At 35.9% G+C, this 20,260-nt stretch overlaps 1 protein-coding gene across 2 annotated transcripts in view; it reads right to left on the bottom strand.

Annotated features, from left to right (window-relative positions):
* LOC121325521 (cGMP-dependent protein kinase 1-like) overlaps positions 1-20,260 on the bottom strand; it is a 143,069-nt gene that overhangs the window by 38,803 nt on the left and 84,006 nt on the right. For both annotated transcript variants that reach the window (XM_041268077.1, XM_041268076.1), the window contains exons 4-5: positions 11,962-12,067; positions 7,908-7,971 (exon numbers count right to left, since the gene is read on the bottom strand). In XM_041268077.1, the coding sequence (XP_041124011.1) occupies positions 7,908-7,971; positions 11,962-12,067 (170 nt within the window). The remainder of the gene's footprint in view (positions 1-7,907; positions 7,972-11,961; positions 12,068-20,260) is intronic.

Here is a 20,260-nt window from a genome sequence, read left to right as displayed (position 1 = left end):
TGGTTTGTCCTGGTCTGATCTCTAAAGCTATTTCCTGTCACTTCTGGGCATCGGTCCAAAACCGCTCTTGGTCGTCGCCATTTGCTAAGGACAAATTTGTCATCACCTCTGTATGATACAACCCCATTATTACAGAGCAAAGTGTGAAACACAAAGTAAATCAATGACCCAAAACTGCCAATAGCTGCCAGGGATGACAGGAAATCTTAACAGATCTATTGAACAGACAGGTTCAAAGTTGACCCTTGAAGATGAAGAATAGTACAAATATATAAGCTCCCATACTATCTCCCGTCACACGAATGTAACTAGTAAGAAATTGCATGGGTGCACACATTAGTTATTAGGGTATTTTTCCCTTTAAAAAAATATTTTAAAAATTGAATATTTTAAGAAATCTTTGCAGAGTGCCACTATACATTTATAATCATACGTGTTTTTGAATTATGATCTTTCACCTGGACGGTACCTCAAGCACTATATTCTGCAGGTAAAATGCAATAAATACACATGAAGTAGTTTGATTCAAACACCAGGTGCTGGAAGCAAATCAGCAACACTCCACTCCACTAGGCCCTTACCTCACTCTATAAACTTTAAAGATTGTGTTCAACTTACTTCAGTCTAATCAAAGAACACTGAACACAACAGCACTATTTATACTGAGTTAATCAAAATAACTAACACATCATCAAGAAAAAAAAAGAACACAATGTCAACATGTACTGTAAGAAAAATGTTGAAATCTTCTCTTCTCCCAAATCTTGTAATCTGTCTGGAACATATCGACTGGCGCCAGCTGTGTTCTTTTGTTTTGAATTATTTATAAAGCAGATTTCACAACTGTCTGGTTGTGATTCCAGACTGCAACAGTAAGGGTCATAGAAAGTTATTTCAGCAGTGGCACCATATGCACACACACAATATGGAAAAAGATTAACCCTTGACATAAAGCACTTAATGTCACTGAGAACACTGTGGGAATGCCTGCCCACTGCTTGACTTGGAACAGATGTCTGGAATTAAAACTAGACCCTGGTGTAATTTTCAGGGCCTTTTTATTTGTAATTGCTTATTAACATATACTTGACATATACAAAATGGATGTATACTTTCTGTAAATCTTTTTGTACATTACTCTTGCCTCTAGGTCTTATGTTTGCTGGATAAATGATCAATTATCACAATTATTTGAAAAACCGAAACTAAAATTATTTACAAAATGTAAACGATTATTATTACAGTATGGTTTGCTAAGCACAGCTTATACTGCATTCTTATAGAGAGGTGTCAGTGAGACATTTCATCAAACATGTTTGATGTTAAAATAGCACAGACCTATTACTTATTTCACAGACACATTTCTTTAGATCTTGCCACATATTCTGATAGTAATTTGATTAGTGCAGTGCTGTGTAGTAAATCAGGTGTATGAGAAAGGTAAAGTGCTTTGATGATGTTGATATCGTTATGTTTTTTAGTGGTTTAATGTGTATTTTGTGTCATCAGCTGTAATTGATATCTTGAAGCTGCCGGTTGAAGTGAAGAATGGTAAATTTATAACTGGGCTAATGAAACCCCTATGAGATCATCAACTCTTTTTTTGTTATCAGTAGCATTATTTCTCCTGCTTTAGATTTATTAAGTCTTACAGGGCATGCATGGCCTTTTAAGAGATTTTTCAAACTGGTATCAGTGAACAGTCTGAATTTCTCATATTCCAAAAATCTTACCTGTGGTGCACCTTTGTCACTTGTGTGTCATTTGTGTGTGTGTGTGTGTGTGTGTGTGTGTGTGTGTGTGTGTGTGTGTGTGTGTGTGTGTGTGTGTGTGTGTGTGTGTGTGTGTGTGTGTGTGTGTGTGTGTGTGTGTGTGTGTGTGTGTGTGTGTGTGTGTGTGTGTGTGTGTGTGTGTGTGTGTGTGTGTGTGTGTGTGTGTGTGTGTGGTGTGTGTGTGTGTGTGTGTGTGTGTGTGTGTGTGTGTGTGTGTGTGTGTGTGTGTGTGTGTGTGTGTGTGTGTGTGTGTGTGTGTGTGTGTGTGTGTGTGTGTGTGTGTGTGTGTGTGTGTGTGTGTGTGTGTGTGTGTGTGTGTGTGTGTGTGTGTGTGTGTGTGTGTGTGTGTGTGTGTGTGTGTGTGTGTGTGTGTGTGTGTGGTGTGTGTGTGTGTGTGTGTGTGTGTGTGTGTGTGTGTGTGTGTGTGTGTGTGTGTGTGTGTGTGTGTGTGTGTGTGTGTGTGTGTGTGTGTGTGTGTGTGTGTGTGTGTGTGTGTGTGTGTGTGTGTGTGTGTGTGTGTGTGTGTGTGTGTGTGTGTGTGTGTGTGTGTGTGTGTGTGTGTGTGTGTGTGTGTGTGTGTGTGTGTGTGTGTGTGTGTGTGTGTGTGTGTGTGTGTGTGTGTGTGTGTGTGTGTGTGTGTGTGTGTGTGTGTGTGTGTGTGTGTGTGTGTGTGTGTGTGTGTGTGTGTGTGTGTGTGTGTGTGTGTGTGTGTGTGGTGTGTGTGTGTGTGTGTGTGTGTGTGTGTGTGTGTGTGTGTGTGTGTGTGTGTGTGTGTGTGTGTGTGTGTGTGTGTGTGTGTGTGTGTGTGTGTGTGTGTGTGTGTGTGTGTGTGTGTGTGTGTGTGTGTGTGTGTGTGTGTGTGTGTGTGTGTGTGTGTGTGTGTGTGTGTGTGTGTGTGTGTGTGTGTGTGTGTGTGTGTGTGTGTGTGTGTGTGTGTGTGTGTGTGGTGTGTGTGTGTGTGTGTGTGTGTGTGTGTGTGTGTGTGTGTGTGTGTGTGTGTGGTGTGTGTGTGTGTGTGTGTGTGTGTGTGTGTGTGTGTGTGTGTGTGTGTGTGTGTGTGTGTGTGTGTGTGTGTGTGTGTGTGTGTGTGTGTGTGTGTGTGTGTGTGTGTGTGTGTGTGTGTGTGTGTGTGTGTGTGTGTGTGTGTGTGTGTGTGTGTGTGTGTGTGTGTGTGTGTGTGTGTGTGTGTGTGTGTGTGTGTGTGTGTGTGTGTGTGTGTGTGTGTGTGTGTGTGTGTGTGTGTGTGTGTGTGTGTGTGTGTGTGTGTGTGTGTGTGTGTGTGTGTGTGTGTGTGTGTGTGTGTGTGTGTGTGTGTGTGTGTGTGTGAATAAAAATGATATCTTGTGCTATCTGATACTATTTTTGTTTCAACTGCTCCTCCGTCTAGACAATCAACCAACTTTTACAGGATAGACTTTTCATAACTATGCCTAAGATTGTGGGTTACAAGAGCATGCACAGACGGCCCCATTTATTTACTTATTTAACCAGGAGATTTGCCTATTAAAACAATAAAAAAGGACACTTAAAATACACTGTAAAGTACAGTTTCGTTAGTAAACTGGGCTAATGAAGACCATATTAAGATCTTCAACTCTCAGAGCATAGCCTGTGGGTACAGGGGGCCTCAATGCTTTTGTAGTTACCAGTGTGGTCTTCGACACATTTGCAGTAAGGACCACCGGGTTAAAGTAAGTAGTTAAAACAGAGGGTTTGAACCTTGCATATTTATAGTCATAATTTCTGAAATGAACCTTAAATAGTTGTGGCTTTCGCATGCAATAATAATTGTTGCTATCCTACAATTCTGCTTATATATTCTAATTCACTTTGATCACACAAGCTCCAAGCCCAGTCAACCATACTGATTTACAAGGGAAGATGCAGGGAAAAGTTAACATTTGTATTCAGTTCCTCATATACACACTATAACTTGTACCTTTTCTACCTTTGTCATTCACAAGTAGTTTCTCAGTTAATCAATACAGCCTGCACAAGTACTAAAGTACAATCAAAGCATAGGGATATTATGGTATTTACTATACTGTAAAGATGTTGGTAATCTGGCCATGGGTTTCAAGCTCAATTACTGATAATCCTGCCACAACATGGTTAGTATGAGCAATTATGAATAATAAAATATATGTAAAATGACTGTTAAATATCCAAACTCAAGTTTCCCTCCAAAATGTTCATCTGTACCAACTATGGTGGTCTTTAAATCCCCTACCTCCAATTTCTTCTCAGCTTTTATTTGTGTAGTTCAATAAAAACTCTCCAAACCGGCATGAACTGATCACGAACCCCACTTAATTTACTCTCACTCATCTGCCTTCCTTTCATCAGAATTGATTTACTTTTGTTTGCTTTAACTTTGGGCACATGAATGTAAAGTTCACTTAACAGCTCCCTATGAAACTCCTTGTACATTCTTGCTTTCTTTGCAGAGAGAAGTTTAATTATTCTGCTGCAGGGTACATTCACTCAGCAGTCAATTAATTATGATTGACTCTTAATTATGAAGCGTTTAATGTAATTTCTTTTTTTTTTTATAGCACAGCAGTAGAACAAACAAACAGACAGCACTGGGAGTCCACTGTGTACTGAACTTAATATAAAACACTGCTCATACTTTTTTTTGAGAGTCTGCTCAAGTACCTTTCAGGAAATGAAGCTTTCCTCTGAGTTTTCTGTACTCTAATTCATGTATTTGCATCAAATTTGATTTAATAATCACGAGCAAGCATTTTGGCTCGTGGCCTCATCAGTGTGTCACTTTCTTGCTTCCTTAACTTAGTTTAATCATTTCTGCCTTGTCCAACATTTCTATCTTCCCAAAAACACTTAGGAGCACACCAAATTGGATCACCACTTATGACATATTCACAGTCATATTGAAGTGGTTAGAACAACTGTAACTAGTGCATTCTTTGAAACTTGATATGTAACGACTGTTAAAAATGATTCAACACTCCGAGTGGCTCACCTGGTATAAGCACAGCCGCGTGGTGTGCAGGGTGAGTCATAGAGTGCAGGTTCGCGTCCTGGCTGTGCAAAGTCTTCACTGGGGACTCTAAAGGGAGCGTCGCATTGGCTCTGGCGCTCTTGTAGGTTAGGGAGGTAAAACCGGCAGGGACTGTTTCTCCTCATCGCTCTACAGCAAACCCTGCTGGCCAGGTGCCCAGTGAGCTCAGAACAGACACCTGCAGGGCTGGGCTTTGTCCTCCAAAGGTTGGTAGCTTGCTGACATCTGCTTTTAAGTTCCTGGGTGAAAAAGGAAGCTGGCTTGGTCGTGGGATCAGAAGACGCCCACTGAACCTTCGAGTCTCCTGAGCCGTTAGGGGAATTGTTGCGGTGAGGGGAAAAGCGACTGGGCATTCCAAATTGGGAAAATCGGGGGGGAAATTATAATTGGACACACTAAATTAAAAAAATAAATAAATAAAATTATTATTATTATTATTATTATTATTATTATTATTATTATTATTATTATTATTATTATTATTAGAACTAATGCAGTTGCTTGAATCCTATTATGCTGTTTGAATTTAAATATTTAAATTGTTAAATTACTAAATAACTAGTACTACAGTCACCACCACTTAGAATGAGTGCATTTTTGTTAAAAAGTGATTCACCCACAGTAAGCGATGGATGGTATAAACTCCCTCACAATAACACGACAAACAAAATGCCCCCCATTTACCAGTACAGTAATCAAAACAGCTTCCTCCTCAATTGATTATAGCTTTCATTCCTATTTTTTTTTAATAATACACTTGATCATTTAAAAAATATCATTAATAAATTAACATAAACATGCCACACAAAATTACAGCTAGTTTCATGAAAAAAAAACTAGATTACCAGGGCTTCACCCACAATGTGTACTGCACAGAATATTCTAAGAAATGGCTATTAATAGTTCCAAGAAGACTAAACAAGTCATACCCAAGATGTTTCCTTCAGTGGGTGACAGCAGCTTTTTGACACACGTATATATTAGTTCGATGCCAACATTCAGTCAACGGAGAAAGAGGTGGAATACCATATTAATAAAAAAAAAAAACCTTTAGGCTTTAGCTTAATGTTTTCGTGCTATATAATATGAATACACATTTTGTATTCAGCAGTTTAGTGTAGTACAAATAAATGACAATTGTGTTTTAAAGAACTAGAACAAGTTGTCAAAAGTTTATTGTAATGAATATTTTTAAGTAACAGTCAGCTATTGGTGTCATTTGTTCATGGCAATACCCTGCAACTGTTTTCTCTCTGAACTCTTATGCTTTTGGTTGAAGAGTTATGCTTTCTCTAGCCAGGTGATACAAACTCTTTTACTTTCTCACTCCTTTGTGTTTTATTTTTTAATGATGATAATTTACACCAGTGGGAAACTCTTTAGTTTACACTCCTTATAAGTGACACATTATAGATGCAACTAGGAAGCACACTCTCAGTGTAAAAAAAATAAGTTAAAGCACTCATACTGACAGGTCATCAGTATTATGTGATGCCTGGTTTGAATATAATAGAACTGGAAAACAATTCTTAAGATCCACAATCTTTGGTTCACACAGAACAATGCTGACCTGTGTTTTTACTTCAGTCCATACAATTCGAGAAGACTATGACTACTTTGGTAGTCTCTCTGGAAACTCTCCCAAGCTGACGAAGGAAAAGTTATTTACAGATGTTTTGAATGCTCATGTCAACTGAGGGCAAAAAACTATCTGAATGTAAAATCCATGCCATTAATACTAAAGAAGATGAATAGTTATAAACTGGTGATTTATAAACAAGATCAAAAGACCAAATCACTTAAAGACTGACTTTGAGCAATGGCCAGTATCTCACTATGGTAGGTCAACCCTGACATAGTTACACACCATGGTAATGTCAATCAGATTACTTTGTAGCATGCTTGATTTAAGACCACAGGGTTGACGATTAAATCCTTGTCTCCCAGAATTGCCATTTTTTAAAGTACGTTGTTGTTCAAATTACCAAGGTGTCATGTTCATATAATGATAAGACCATTAAGAAGAAAGTAGCAGAGTCAGGTACTTGCTCAGGCATTTCAGTGCAGGTCAGTTCAAGACCTGCTGCCAGCTTCACAGATTTAGTCAAGTCCGTTAAATTAAACCTGTTGACAAAATCTACTTGTTATAGAAGTTAATGCCAAGGTTTTTACCTGAGTTTTGTTAGATTAATTTTTTATTTTATTAATCCAGTCAAATTAGAAACATCTTTGGTACAGCAATGCTAGCGTATGTGAGGCATTGTTTTTTTCACAGTTTTCTTCCCAGTGGACTTGAATGTGGGATTCAACTCTTGTAGATGGAACTACCTGAGATCATCTCAGCTAACTGGCATACAATTATTTCAGTTGCTCAAAGTAATCTGACGCTAGAACAGCACTTAAATGTTTACAAAACAGCAAACATATTTAAATTACTTTGCTGTTAATGTTTTGGGGTTTTTTCTGGTAATGTATTAGTAATAGAATCAACATAAGTTACAGATGTTTTTATATGAATAATATTTACCTGTCATAAGGCTATTAAAAACACTCACCAAAACATCATAATACAAAGCTACAAAGACTCAAAGCACTTTCAGTAGTGAATTGGAAATGGTTAACAGCTTAGCAGACATTTCAGTAAGATAGACAACAAATAGGAAGCAAGGTTAGCTACTTACGCTCAGCATTTCTAGGCAATTATTGAGAGCGACTACACAGCTAAAATGTTGATTGCTAACCATTTTTTTTTTCTTTTTCAGATCTGCAGTATGAAGTAATCTTGCATCTTTTACAGTCTGCACGTTGGCAAAGTCTCATACCTAAGTCTTTGGCCTCCAGCTACTCTACAAATCCAACCAATGCATCTTTCTGAAATATACCAAGAAAAGAACGACATGTTTTTCCAGATAACTATGCTGTTAAACTGTCTCACACGCTTGCAGTGGCAATATGTGTTTCTGAAGTGGCACATGGACAAGACCTGGTTTTTGATGCCTTTCAAGATATTCCAAAATTCTATACATACTTGACAAGATATGTGCTTCCACTGTACAAGGAAACGGTACATTTTATTAAACTGCCTTTCACTGAAAAGCATGTTGACCTACCTCTTCGAGGACATCGGCTAGCTTGCTCAGTATTTCCTCTGGAAGGCCATGGAACGTTGGAACACTGCAAAAAAAAAAAAAGAAAAAAAACGTTTCTGTAACATTTATAAACTTGGAAGGGAAATGGTTCCACCAAAAGGGGCAATATTGTATGGCTGTTGTTAAATAGTTAAACCAAGTTGAGTAAAAGTTGTCTGGATAACAATGTGGTCCTGGAAAACAAAAACAAAAAAAAGTGTTTGCAGCAAGAAGGGGTAACCTCTCAGTGGAAACATTATATGTTAAAAAAATAATAATAACAATGGTAGGTTCTTTACGCTCCAACAAAAAAATGTGAATTTAAAAACAAAACAATCTAACAAGTTATAAAGCTGAGGTTGCCTTCAATATGTGCTCACCAAAGTTTTTTAAATCCATCATTTGTACATAAATGTTGAGAAATCTAAGAGTCTATTTGCTTTTACACTTCTATGAGCTGTCAGTTTTACAACCCATAATATAACAGCAGCCCAAACAGCTATGTATGATAGTAAATTGACAGACCTGTCAAATGTATTCTTGATTTTTGACTGGGCTCATAAAATCTCCCGAGAACACATGTTAGAATCAATGCATTGGGTTTTGCGGGCTAGGCAAATTAGTCTGCAAAGACTTGCAACCCTTTTCAACACTGCACCTTGGTACACTGCAGAGGAGTCAATATTAAATGAAATCTGAATCCATTAAAAAAGGAGGAAGCAGCAAGATGACTAGCTCTTGTTTACTTCCCCATCCTGTGAAGCTTAAAAGGCTTCTTAAGTTACCAGTAAAAGCTGACTTCATTTAAATCAATCCCCTCTATTCTGGAATCTGACATCATCTCTCAAATGGATTCCTGTAAAGTACAATTCAAAAAGGCCTTGGATACAGATATTTTAAGTGTTAAGCACATGAAATATGTTGTCTTGGTTAGTCTAAAATAAAACTGACTCATCAGCTGTACCCTGATTTCCTCCACATAATGCACACTCACAGACAGACTGTCGTGTGATAATGTGGTTTTGTTCCTATAATTCTTAGTTACAAAGGTAATCCAAAGAAAATTGTAAATTGTTTCACGCTCTTCTCAAACTCACTCCTCTCAAATACTGCCTTTGCTTTAAAATTGGGCATAACATACAAAAAGAAAGTTTTTAAATTATATATTAATTCTTTATATATATATATATATATATATATATATATATATATATATATATATATATATATATATATATATATATATATATATATATATATATATATATATGCATTTATTTACGACACACAAAGTTGTCTTTACATAGGAAACAATACGTTAAAAATAAAAGGGGTTAAATCGGTCCTCATTTTAGCCAGGAGAGAATGTTTTTTTTTTGTTTGTTTGTTATTTTTTGTAACCATGCTACAATTTAGCCAGAAACTGAGGTAAACACTGCTGCTCTTCTGTATACTGCTAAATCACACCATGCTGGAACATTGCCTATGTTCTCTTGGAGAGGACGTTCTTTTGTCAATATAACGGACTGTTACCTTGCAGTCTTAACCACGGTACAAAAGTTCAACCCCCCCTGATTATGCTATGCATAACACAAATCTATATATATATTCTTTTACTATTAAAAATTGTTTAGGTGCAGCATGGAACTAGATCCACCATGGAACTAACTTGCCTTGCACAGCAAACCTCACTCATGTGCACTTGCAAATTATTATGCTCATGAAACTATTAATAGTCAATGTGTGTGTTTTGGGACAGTGTTTTTTTTTTTTTTTTTTAAAGCAAGTGTGCTTGTTTTATTCCTCCACAATTATGAAGTTTAAGCTACTGATCCCATCAGCTGTACTGCTGTATACAAATCAGGCACATCCTAATCACACTTAATATCAAATACTCTAAGGTAAAAAAAAATATCACACACTCATAAACTCTGTGCTGTTATCTTCAAGTTTAAACCTGAATACAACAAAGGAATATCTAAAAAGAAAAAGTATGTAGCTAATATGCATATTATGGGGTAGACCTCTTAGATTAGACTATGGCTTGTAAATACAATGTACTTGTAAAAAATGTACAGTTGTTGTGTCTGAATAGCCAGTGCATGCATTTTTGCTGTGTCTTGAAGGAAGCTGTCTGTTTTATTCACTCACCACTATGAATCAAAATTTCACATCTATACAACAAGGCAACTATCCAAACATCGAAATAAACACAAGCTGTGCACAAGCTGTGCACAAATCAAGATACACTATCAAATGGTCAAACTGAAATCACTTTTTGGCCTGGGAAAATCATTTTCTTGTTAGTGATAAATAATTTCAGATAAATACTGCTCCATGTTTGCTCTGATTTGTACTGCCATAGTGCCACAGGCATAAACTACAACCAAATGTGTGTTTATCTATTGAGCTGGTTGATTTTTGGGGGAAGCTTAAAATGTAATCAAACAGAAATAGTTTTTTTTCTGCAACTTTAGGTTGCAAATTAAGCATCACCTCAACTGAATTTCTGTTCAAGAGTTTGATCAATATTCACTAAACTAAGCCAAATCAAATCAGAAGAGCAGAATCGTGACAGTGATGACAGGGTAGCTCAATACGTTTTTCAGATTATCAAGTACCTGGAGTTTTGATTTTCTCTACAAAAATAAACAGATTGGTTGTCCTTTGAAATGATGAGAAAATTTGATTAGCAAGGCGGCCACTGATCTGCTAACCCAGGAATGTGGTCTTTTGGTGAGTAATACATTCTACAGTATTTCTAAGTTACCAGTGTCACCAGGGCTTCTCAAAGCTTGGGTGGAATTCAACGAGATTTTTCATTTTCAATCAATACAGCTTTAAATTGTGTGAAGACAAAAAATGTGTATTTTTGCTAGAACTATTGAATCATACAGTCAATAGGCACTCTGAGTAAAGGTCTTATGTTAACAGCATTAACCACCTGGGTCAACATGAGTTCAATATGTTTTCTAAAGCTGTTCTAGTTTATCTGGCTAACAATACAAACAAAATACGCTTGAGGATCACAAGCTAATTTCCCATATGACAATTTTATTTACCTGTGAGAACCTTGTGCAATCATAACGTAAAATTGATAGTTTAAGGTCAGAAATAATAACCCATAGCAAATATGAGGTCAGGTGTTTAATATTTCTTTTTATTTTTCGATCAAAATTATAATGGGCCCTTTGCAAAGGGATAAGCTAATTCAGCATTACATCACTGGTTAGGTGTGACCTTCTTCAAACAACTGCTGTCACTGTGGATTCAAAACACCTAAAACAGGACATATCAGCAGCTCTTTAAATCAACTGCACCAGCAGGCCCAGGTATTGTAATCCTCCCAACTGTATTGTGTTTATACTGTAAAAATAAACTGAACATCAGTAAAATGTGCGCATATTCAGATAAGAATACCATTACAGCATCGACACTTGAATCATGAGTGAATCCTGGCATTCCTTTTTTTAAACTATAGATGGCGCACTGAGCTTAAATTGTCTTTCTATTGATGTTTTTTTTTTTTGTTGTTGTTTTTAATCCTGTGATGAGCAATTTACCATAGGGATCTTATTATTTACCAAAAAAAGCCAGATTTGTTTTTGTGAAACTTCTTTTTTTTTTTAGTCAAAATTAGGTTGATTTTTCATTCGTTGCAAATGAGCCATGATGGTTTCTGCCCAAATCCTGATAAAAAGTAGCAGCAGGAGGTTGGGTTGACAATCTGTGAGAAGCAGGGAGTCTTGCATTACAGTATGTTTATCTGAGTTTTCTCTGAACAGCGCTGTGATCTTCCTACTCTAGTCCTGCCACTTTAGCACTTTATTGAGTTATAGAAAAGAATCAACATGTAAAAATGTGTGTGAATCAGAAAGTAACTTTTAGATTAATATGGTCACTTTAATCCTGAAAGCATTGGAGCAGGCTAACAGAGAAGCCTAGATAATAGCAGTCTTTATACCGAATTAGAAAACAAGTGGGAGAAAAGTGACTTTCTTGCGGGTAAGGAAAAATACTCCCAATAACAACCAACCTTTTCAAAAATTCCATATACTCAGCATGCTTGATTAGACCAGTCCTCATCATTATCGTCTGAAAACACTGTCGATCAATGGCCCACAACTTCACATTGGTGAGAGCTGAAAAAACAAACAGAATTTCAATGAGTAGGTGGATACACAGCAGAGAAACAAAATATTATTAATGAACTTGAAAGGCAATTAATATGAATTACTATCTGCAGATAATTGAAATGAATTGCTTTTCTTAATGCACTATAGTTAATTAATCACGCTTTGAATTCTTGCAGCATATTAAACAGGCGAACACAAATGGATTTTCCTGTCATTCCTGTACAAATTCTGTTAATGCTTGTTTTTTTATTCAAGCTGCCCTATATTACTATTTTTAATAGTACTAATTCCATTCTCATTTAATGGGTGTCCTTGTCAGCTACATGGCTGAGACAGGAGGCTTCCCTTATCAAACAATGTTCAGTGGCAATGCAGTGGTACTACAATGGCAAATATTCTGTACTAAGGGTGTAATGGTAATACAAGTGCAGCTGAAATGGTGTAAGTCATTAGACAAATCGTACCACAGCATGCTGTTATGTGGATTAACAGTATAGAGCAGAGTTAAGCAGATTCCCATGAAAATGGCACATTACCAGAGCAAACTGACAACTGATTTGAGGGTATGAGGAGCACAGAAATGACAAAAGTAACAGGACTTGAATTTACTTGCCGAAGCATTAAATGATGAAACACAGGACATATATTACGCCTTATGTTAATAAAAAGCAGAGCTAAACAGAACTGGACTCAAAATTGTCCCTAGAACTTTTGCTTTTAAAGAAAGGAAGAGCACCATTAAACCAAATGTAACAACATTGAGACCTTTCAATTAGTATTTTGTTACTCATTCACTTCATTCAGTTTCTCTGCAGCACAACCAAAAGCTCTTCTGACCTAGCACTAGCAGGATGAGCTGCACAAGTCTGGCCACAAAACATAGATCAATTAATCACTTTTTTTGGTCAATTGCTTTTGCAAAAGTGGTAATGAGGTAGACTGGCTGCCTAACGTGGGAGGCTGCTAGACATGTATTTCAGTAGGTATTTATTGTGTAAACAAACTAATTAGCTCTTAGTGGGCACTTCATTATGAAAAGTATTTTATTATAAACAAGTGGTTGCATAGGTTTTTTGTTTTCTTTTAATAATGCCCTCTCATTCAGACCAAAAAACAGCATAATTAATGCCAAAAACTATTATGATTATGCTGTATTTGCGATGAAGTTTGTGTAGAGCCCTTATAGTCCTGTAGCTAAGGATTGAAAATTATGTATTTTTAATATTTATTTTATAAAACAAGCATACAGACTATAATACTTAACAAAGATTTGCAACCATATTATCTGATTTAAAAAAGAAAAATCCTTAAGTAACAGAGTGGTAATGTTGCAGGGAATATTTAATAGAAAAGCAATTTGTTTGCTATTTATTGAGCCATTCTTAATTAGCAAGCAAAATACAACAAGGTGCCATAATTGCACCAGTGAAAAAAATATTCAAGCCAAAACTATAATTGATTAGCATTTTCTAATCTACTTTATAAATCATTTAAGGACATCAATGCAAATATTGTAGGTGAAGCTTTGTAATTATATTAAGATTAAATAATATATTTTAGTAAACAATCAAAACTGATATGAAGGATGACAATCAGCTACCACTTAGCATTCCAATTAGCTGATGTTACAAGCCTGAACCGAGCCTGGGGATGTTCCGCAACCCTGACAAATGAGTGAATAGCCTTCATTTATACATCACTGTTAGTAATGCACAACAAGAAAAAATACAAGGAAAAAACAACTATGTATACAGTAAGAATAAATACATATTTCTCTACGAATGGGCTTTGTGATTTTACATGTAAGCAATGCATATTTTAAGTAACGTACATCTTACAAATATATCAAACTTCAGAAAAACAAAAACTATAGAAACATTAAAGTACAATCGAAATACCTATAGCCCATGCCCATATAGTCTCCAAACCAGCAGACATAATTAAAAAAGATTGGATGTTCACCTTCTAAAAATACTCTGAAATACATGGAAGTTTATTGTCTTCTGGCAACTGGCATTAGGGGGTTCGGATTTTACTGTAATCACTCTTTCGCTCGATACAGGAACGTGTTGGATTTGAGCTGTCTTGGGTACTTACTTGAAGCGTCATTAAATACATTAGTTGTGCAACAGGTTGCAGTAGTTTTGGTATTTAATGTGATAACATTGAATTTTCTATATTCATTTTTTTGACCAGCCTTTGACTGAGTGGGGTGGGGATGGGCAACTCAAATTGAAAGGCTTAATTTTAATGACTAGCACCTCCTAAAATGTTGATATACTTCATCAAACAATTTACAAACAGCTATATCTATAGCTATACCTAGACCTATGTACAGTATCTATCTATCTATCTATCTATCTATCTATCTATCTATCTATCTATCTATCTATCGATCTATCTATCTAGTTTAGTACACTGTATTTATAAATGATCTTTTAATTATGTGATTTTATATATATATATATATATATATATATATATATATATATATATATATATATATATATATATATATATATATATATATCAATATATAACGTTTCTCGATATTTATGTATCTCAACATGAAAATTTTAATTAATAAACCGTAATATATATATATATATATATATATATATATATATATATATATATATATATATATATATATATATATATACATACCATCATTTTTTTTTAACTGTATCGGGTTACCTTTATATAGTAAAGATATTTAAAGAGTTTTTGTTTCTAAAATCCTTTTTTAGAAAAACATCGTTTTCGAAATGAAAAAACCTACTCTTTTGTTCAATGTACTTATCTACAGAGGTTAATAAATAAAGTCTAAGGTTTTTAAGATTACGATTTAAGTATGCGAAACTATACGATGATATGTCTAGACGTGTCTTGACACTATAAGGTACTAGAAATGTCAATATGATAATGCAGAACTTAATTCTAGAAAAGTCTAGAAAATGCTGGATTGTAGGTGAATATTCTTAGAGAGTATAAAAGGGTTAGGCATAGGATGATTGCTGTCATTACGAATAAGTCAATATGGGAAAAAGTAAAGAGCTATCTGAAGACCTTAGTCAGAATATTATTTATTGTCATAAAGCTGGAGAAGGATACAAGAAGATTTCCAAGCATTTGAGCATCCCAATTTCAACTATTCTTTCTATTATCAAGAAGTCCAAGACTCATAATACTGTCATAATGCTCCCTCGGTCTGGAAGAAAGACGGTTCTTTCACCAAGAACAGGTAGAATAATTGTGAGGAAGGTTAATAACAACCTGAGAGTGACTGCCAAAGATATTCAAAGTGAACTGGCTGAAAGTGGGACTGAGGTTTCCATTTCAACCATAGGTCTCAATAGTCCCAGGCCAAGGAAAAAAACACTCGTAGGAAAATGTCAAAAGGACAATCGCTTAAAGTTTGCAAAACGGTATTTGAATGACAGATATTAGTTCTGGTCAAAGGTTTTGTGGAGTGATGAAACAAAAAAAATCGAGCTATTTGGTCACACTGATAATCATTACATTTGGAGAAAGTCTGCTGAGGCGCACAAAGAAAAGAACACCATACCTACTGTCAAGCATGGAGGTGGTAATATCCTATGGGGCTGTTTTTCCTCTAATGGCACAGGAAATCTAGTTACAATACATGGTAAAATGGATTCCATAGCATACTAAAAGATACTGGCCAATCATCTTAAACTCTCCACTACAAAACTTGGTCTAAAGCACAATTAGACATTCCAACACAACAACGATCCAAAGCACACATCAAATATACTTCAGAATGGTTAAAGAATAAAATCAAATTCTTGAATGGCCTAGTCAAAGTCCCAGTCTAAATCCGATTGAGAATCTTTGGTATGAGTTGAAGAAAGCTGTGTAATAGAAGTCTTTGGAATTTTAATGAACTGGAACAATTTAACATTGAAGAATGGTAAAAAATCACTAAAGAATCATGCCAACAGTTCATTGACAAATATCCTAATCATTTAAAAGAGGTTATAATTGCTAAAGATGCCTCAACTAGCTGTTAATTTCATTTTTCTTGTCAGGGTATGAATACTTTTGAATTAGCATTGTTGGTGTTTTGAAAAAAAAAAACTGTAGACATCTATTTCTTGTAACTTTTTTTCCTCATCCACAAAAACAAAACTTTTGCTACAAAAGGTTTTTCCTATAATTATTTGTTTTCGAGAAATTTCTAGAAATTATATATTTCCATTGGGGTAAATATATAAGAGCTTATTTTATACTTAGTCATTCATAGGCATAATGTGCCTCTTCTGGCTACAATCCATAAATTCAATTCAATGGCACTGGTATTTATTTTAACCTTTCATTGATGTGCATCTTCAAGCACTAAATAAAACTATTTGGGTAACAATATCCCAAGGAGAAGCCACAGTAAACAGAAAAGTTATGAGCTCACTTAGTTTTTTTAAAAGTTTCTAGTCAAGTATAAATAGATTACCGGTCTGCAGAAACAACCCCTGCTGAGCAGCATGGGGTGCAATCTGGCAGTGACTCATGTAGATATGATGTGATCACTCCAGGCCTTTTACAGCTGAGTGGATGGCAGACATATACTGATGGAAAATGTTTTGTGGTCGCTAGAGCTTCAAGATGTTAAGTGCGTACTTTGGAACTCTTCCAAAAGAGATGTGTTTTTTCTTTCCCCGTAGTAGCATTTAATGACAGATTGGATACATGTTTTAAATGGTATGATCACATTGACTCAGTTGTTAGCAGAGTAAACAGCAATTTAGTGGCATCATAAAGGTAAAATTGTGTTGACAAGAAAGAATTAGGAAAACAATCATCACCCTCTAGACTAGTCTATACATTTTTCTTATTTAATCGCTTATGCAGATTTATTTTGAATTATGGATTATTAACACACCATTGTTAAACCATGTATTACCATCTTAACTGTTTGACCATGGCCAGCAGAAGAAAATTCACTGGCTGATATTTCTGGGCAAAGTGGTCATGATGAGGCACCAGAATACTCCACTTGTCATTTCACCCACGCTAAAGTCCATTACTTAGCAGTGATTTGGGACTCAGTGCTCCTAAAGATGAGAACATTGTGTCAGCAAATTGTATTACACTCTATTAAGCAAGTTTGCTTCCAGTAAAAAGCTTACTTATCCCTTTTGACAAGAATGTAACTGCAAGCAATGATTTAATAGTAATTGTATATTGTGTAAATGCTGTCTTGCTGGTTGAGCTGTAGAAAATTGATCTGGTCCCTATAACCTCTTGGAAACGGGATGGCATAGTGCTGCTCAAAGACATGCCAAGAACTGATCCAAAAAGCAGTAGCAGATACACCTGGGATTAAATGGCTGGTAAAATGTGTGCCAGAATCACTCTGCAAAAGAGGAGGTGCCAACCTGCTACTTAAAGTCTAGGAAATGATGGGTTGTTTAAAATATCTGAACATTGTTGACTGATTCAGACTGAATATCAATGGAGACGACACAAGGTATACCCATTGACCAACATTTTCTACTGATCCACTTATTAACATGGTGAGGTGTCTTTTTCAAACAACTGAATCACATATATTTTCCTACCACCAATATTAAACAATATAGAGCAGTACATTTTAAACTTAACCTGCAACACTCAAAGCTTGACTCTCTCATTCTTACTGATCAAATGTTTTATGTTTTAAGAGCAAAGCCATGTAACTCTTTCAGCACTAAAGGGTTGTTTTGATCGACCTATACCCAGACTCTTTGAAAGATTTAACAGATACATAATAACTTAAACAGTCTGGAGATATCAGTGAGGTCAGAAATAAGCAATATAATTGCAGGCTTTCATCAGTTTCACACTCATAAAATACTGAACGTGAAGCAACTTTTTTACCTATTCAGGTTCTGCGCTAGTAGACAGTTTATACAGTGAGAACAAGGCCATCATTTCGACTATGCTTGTTTTGGCTACATATCATATTGCAGTGCAAACACAGCCTTAAATTACTAAAAAAGAATAATTCTGAAATGTCTTTTTCAAGCAACATCTGCAGATATCCTGTCAGTCAGAGGACAGCTTGCAGCTCAAAATAAATCATTTTTCCTGCACAGCTGTGACCAAGATTGCTCAGCAAACTTCATGTAGGAATAACTAAACCCTACTTGATTTTGCCTCAGCGACCATTAGCCTATGTTGGTACATACATACTTTGTGATACTGGCTAAAATAACAACATGCTGTTTTTAGCAAATCTTCCAGGAATACAAAACTAGACTAGATTTATATGGCAGTTTTTTTTTTTTTTTTTTGTTTTTTAAGTCAATTAAAATGATAAACATACCATACACACAGTACTCGCTTAAAAAAAAAAAAAAAAACATGAGGCCAAAATAAAATTCATATTATAAAACTTATCATAATTTGTTTTTGCCCTTTATATCACCTGATAGACTTGGACAAGCATTTTAATCATGTTTGTAAGCCTTATATTTGATTAATATAAGCTGTTTAAATAATGTCACGGTAGATTTGTATTGAGTAAAAGATAAAAGGAATGCAATTTCTGATTACTGTCTGTGTAATACCCCATGAGTTCTTGATTAAAGGAAACTGGCAAATAATGATACGGTTCCCAACAGCGAAGCCTCACACTCATCATATTGAATCAGACAGCAAAGCTAGTGTCTGTGGCGATGGCTGTCTTCTCAATTCTTGTGTTTAGGCATTCAGCAGGGTATGGTGAATTTAACAAAGGTGTGTTTAACCGCTGTTTTAGACAAGTGATCCTTTTAGCAAAGCCTGCCAACCGTTTTCTAAAATCAAACTACAACATAACAAAAACCAAAACAACTTGTCTGAAGATTGAAAAAATAAAGTTTTTGGAAAGTATCACTGATCTATCACGCTTTTGTTCAAATTTCTGGAATTAATTGATAACTGCATAAGCGTATTTATGAATGCAATTTTATACTCAACAAGCTCTTCACATCGCCTATGGAAATTCATTCAGACTGCTAGAAAGCTTCTGATAAAGGACAGCAGTTCACACAATTGCTTGGTCATGCATTTTGCTTTATTTTTTATAAATAAATAATTTTATGGAACTCAGATCAGTTTATATCTATCCTATTCAAAAAGCAAAAAAAGAAGTAATTCAAATCTGATGCAAAGAACATAAAAAATAAGGCAAGGGCCATATATTATGCAGGGGCTGTGTTTCTTCGATCCTATAGCAAGCAAAAAAAGCATGCCGAGCCTGCAAGAATGCCCGAACACCTTTCTCTAGTTCACCTTTTTTTTTATACTTTTACTAAATGAATTAAATCATTTGAAAACTTTTAAGTTCTGCTTAAAAACTACAACATTCAAATGATGCCCAGTCATGATACTTAATTACTGACTAAAACATGTATGTTCTGTGGCAAAGTGGCTGGTAAGGGAAACAGGTGTAGTGGTGATGCGGTGCAGGAGTGTTAAGCAGACAACTGTGATTCTGTGAATACGTGTTTTTTATTTCTTTTTCCAAGTCTGGTGACTGTCAAATAATAAATCCCCAGCAATATACAACAATGTGTAAAGCACAGGGATGACAAACCAACAAGGCACAGTCCTGAACAAAAACAATGGCACGGTCACCAGTCCTGGGTGAATGCAAATGTGCGGGTTTTCTTTGCGACAGCTCCGGAGGTGTGCTTTAACTCTCTATTGGTGCGACAAAGAACAGACAATTACGAACAGACAGAAATAACACACAACACGTATACAGGGTTTTCCAAACTCTGAGAGCTCCTCTCTCAGTCCTTCTCTCTCCCACCGTTTAACCCAAATGAAGGAAAAGATCAGCGTTACCCTGGCCCCTATATGTACTCCCGCATGACATCTAGGTAAACGGTTGCAGCTGCCTTATTACTTGCAGCTGCCCCTCGTTTACATTTCAGGTCAATATGGTCTTACAACGCAGTCTCACTTCTTTCCAGGCTGACAGACTTCCTGGTCCCAGAAACGAACTGTCAGGCCAGCCCTTCCAGATACTTTCGTTCTTTAGCGCCCTCACAGGTCGGGAGGTAGATTTATCACCAGAACTCATTACATTTCTGTCACAGTTCTTAAAAGTTTTCCTTGTTTAGTATGCATTCCAGTTTACTGGAGGGACTGAAACAAATGCAGAATGTATTGCAAACAATCCTTCTTTTCTGTACAAGGCTTAGAAAACAA

The sequence above is a fragment of the Polyodon spathula genome, chromosome 13 (genome assembly GCF_017654505.1).
Source record: "Polyodon spathula isolate WHYD16114869_AA chromosome 13, ASM1765450v1, whole genome shotgun sequence".
NCBI lineage: Eukaryota > Metazoa > Chordata > Actinopteri > Acipenseriformes > Polyodontidae > Polyodon > Polyodon spathula.
Note: the sequence above shows the minus strand (reverse complement) of the source record. Positions and strands in the feature narration are given on the sequence as shown.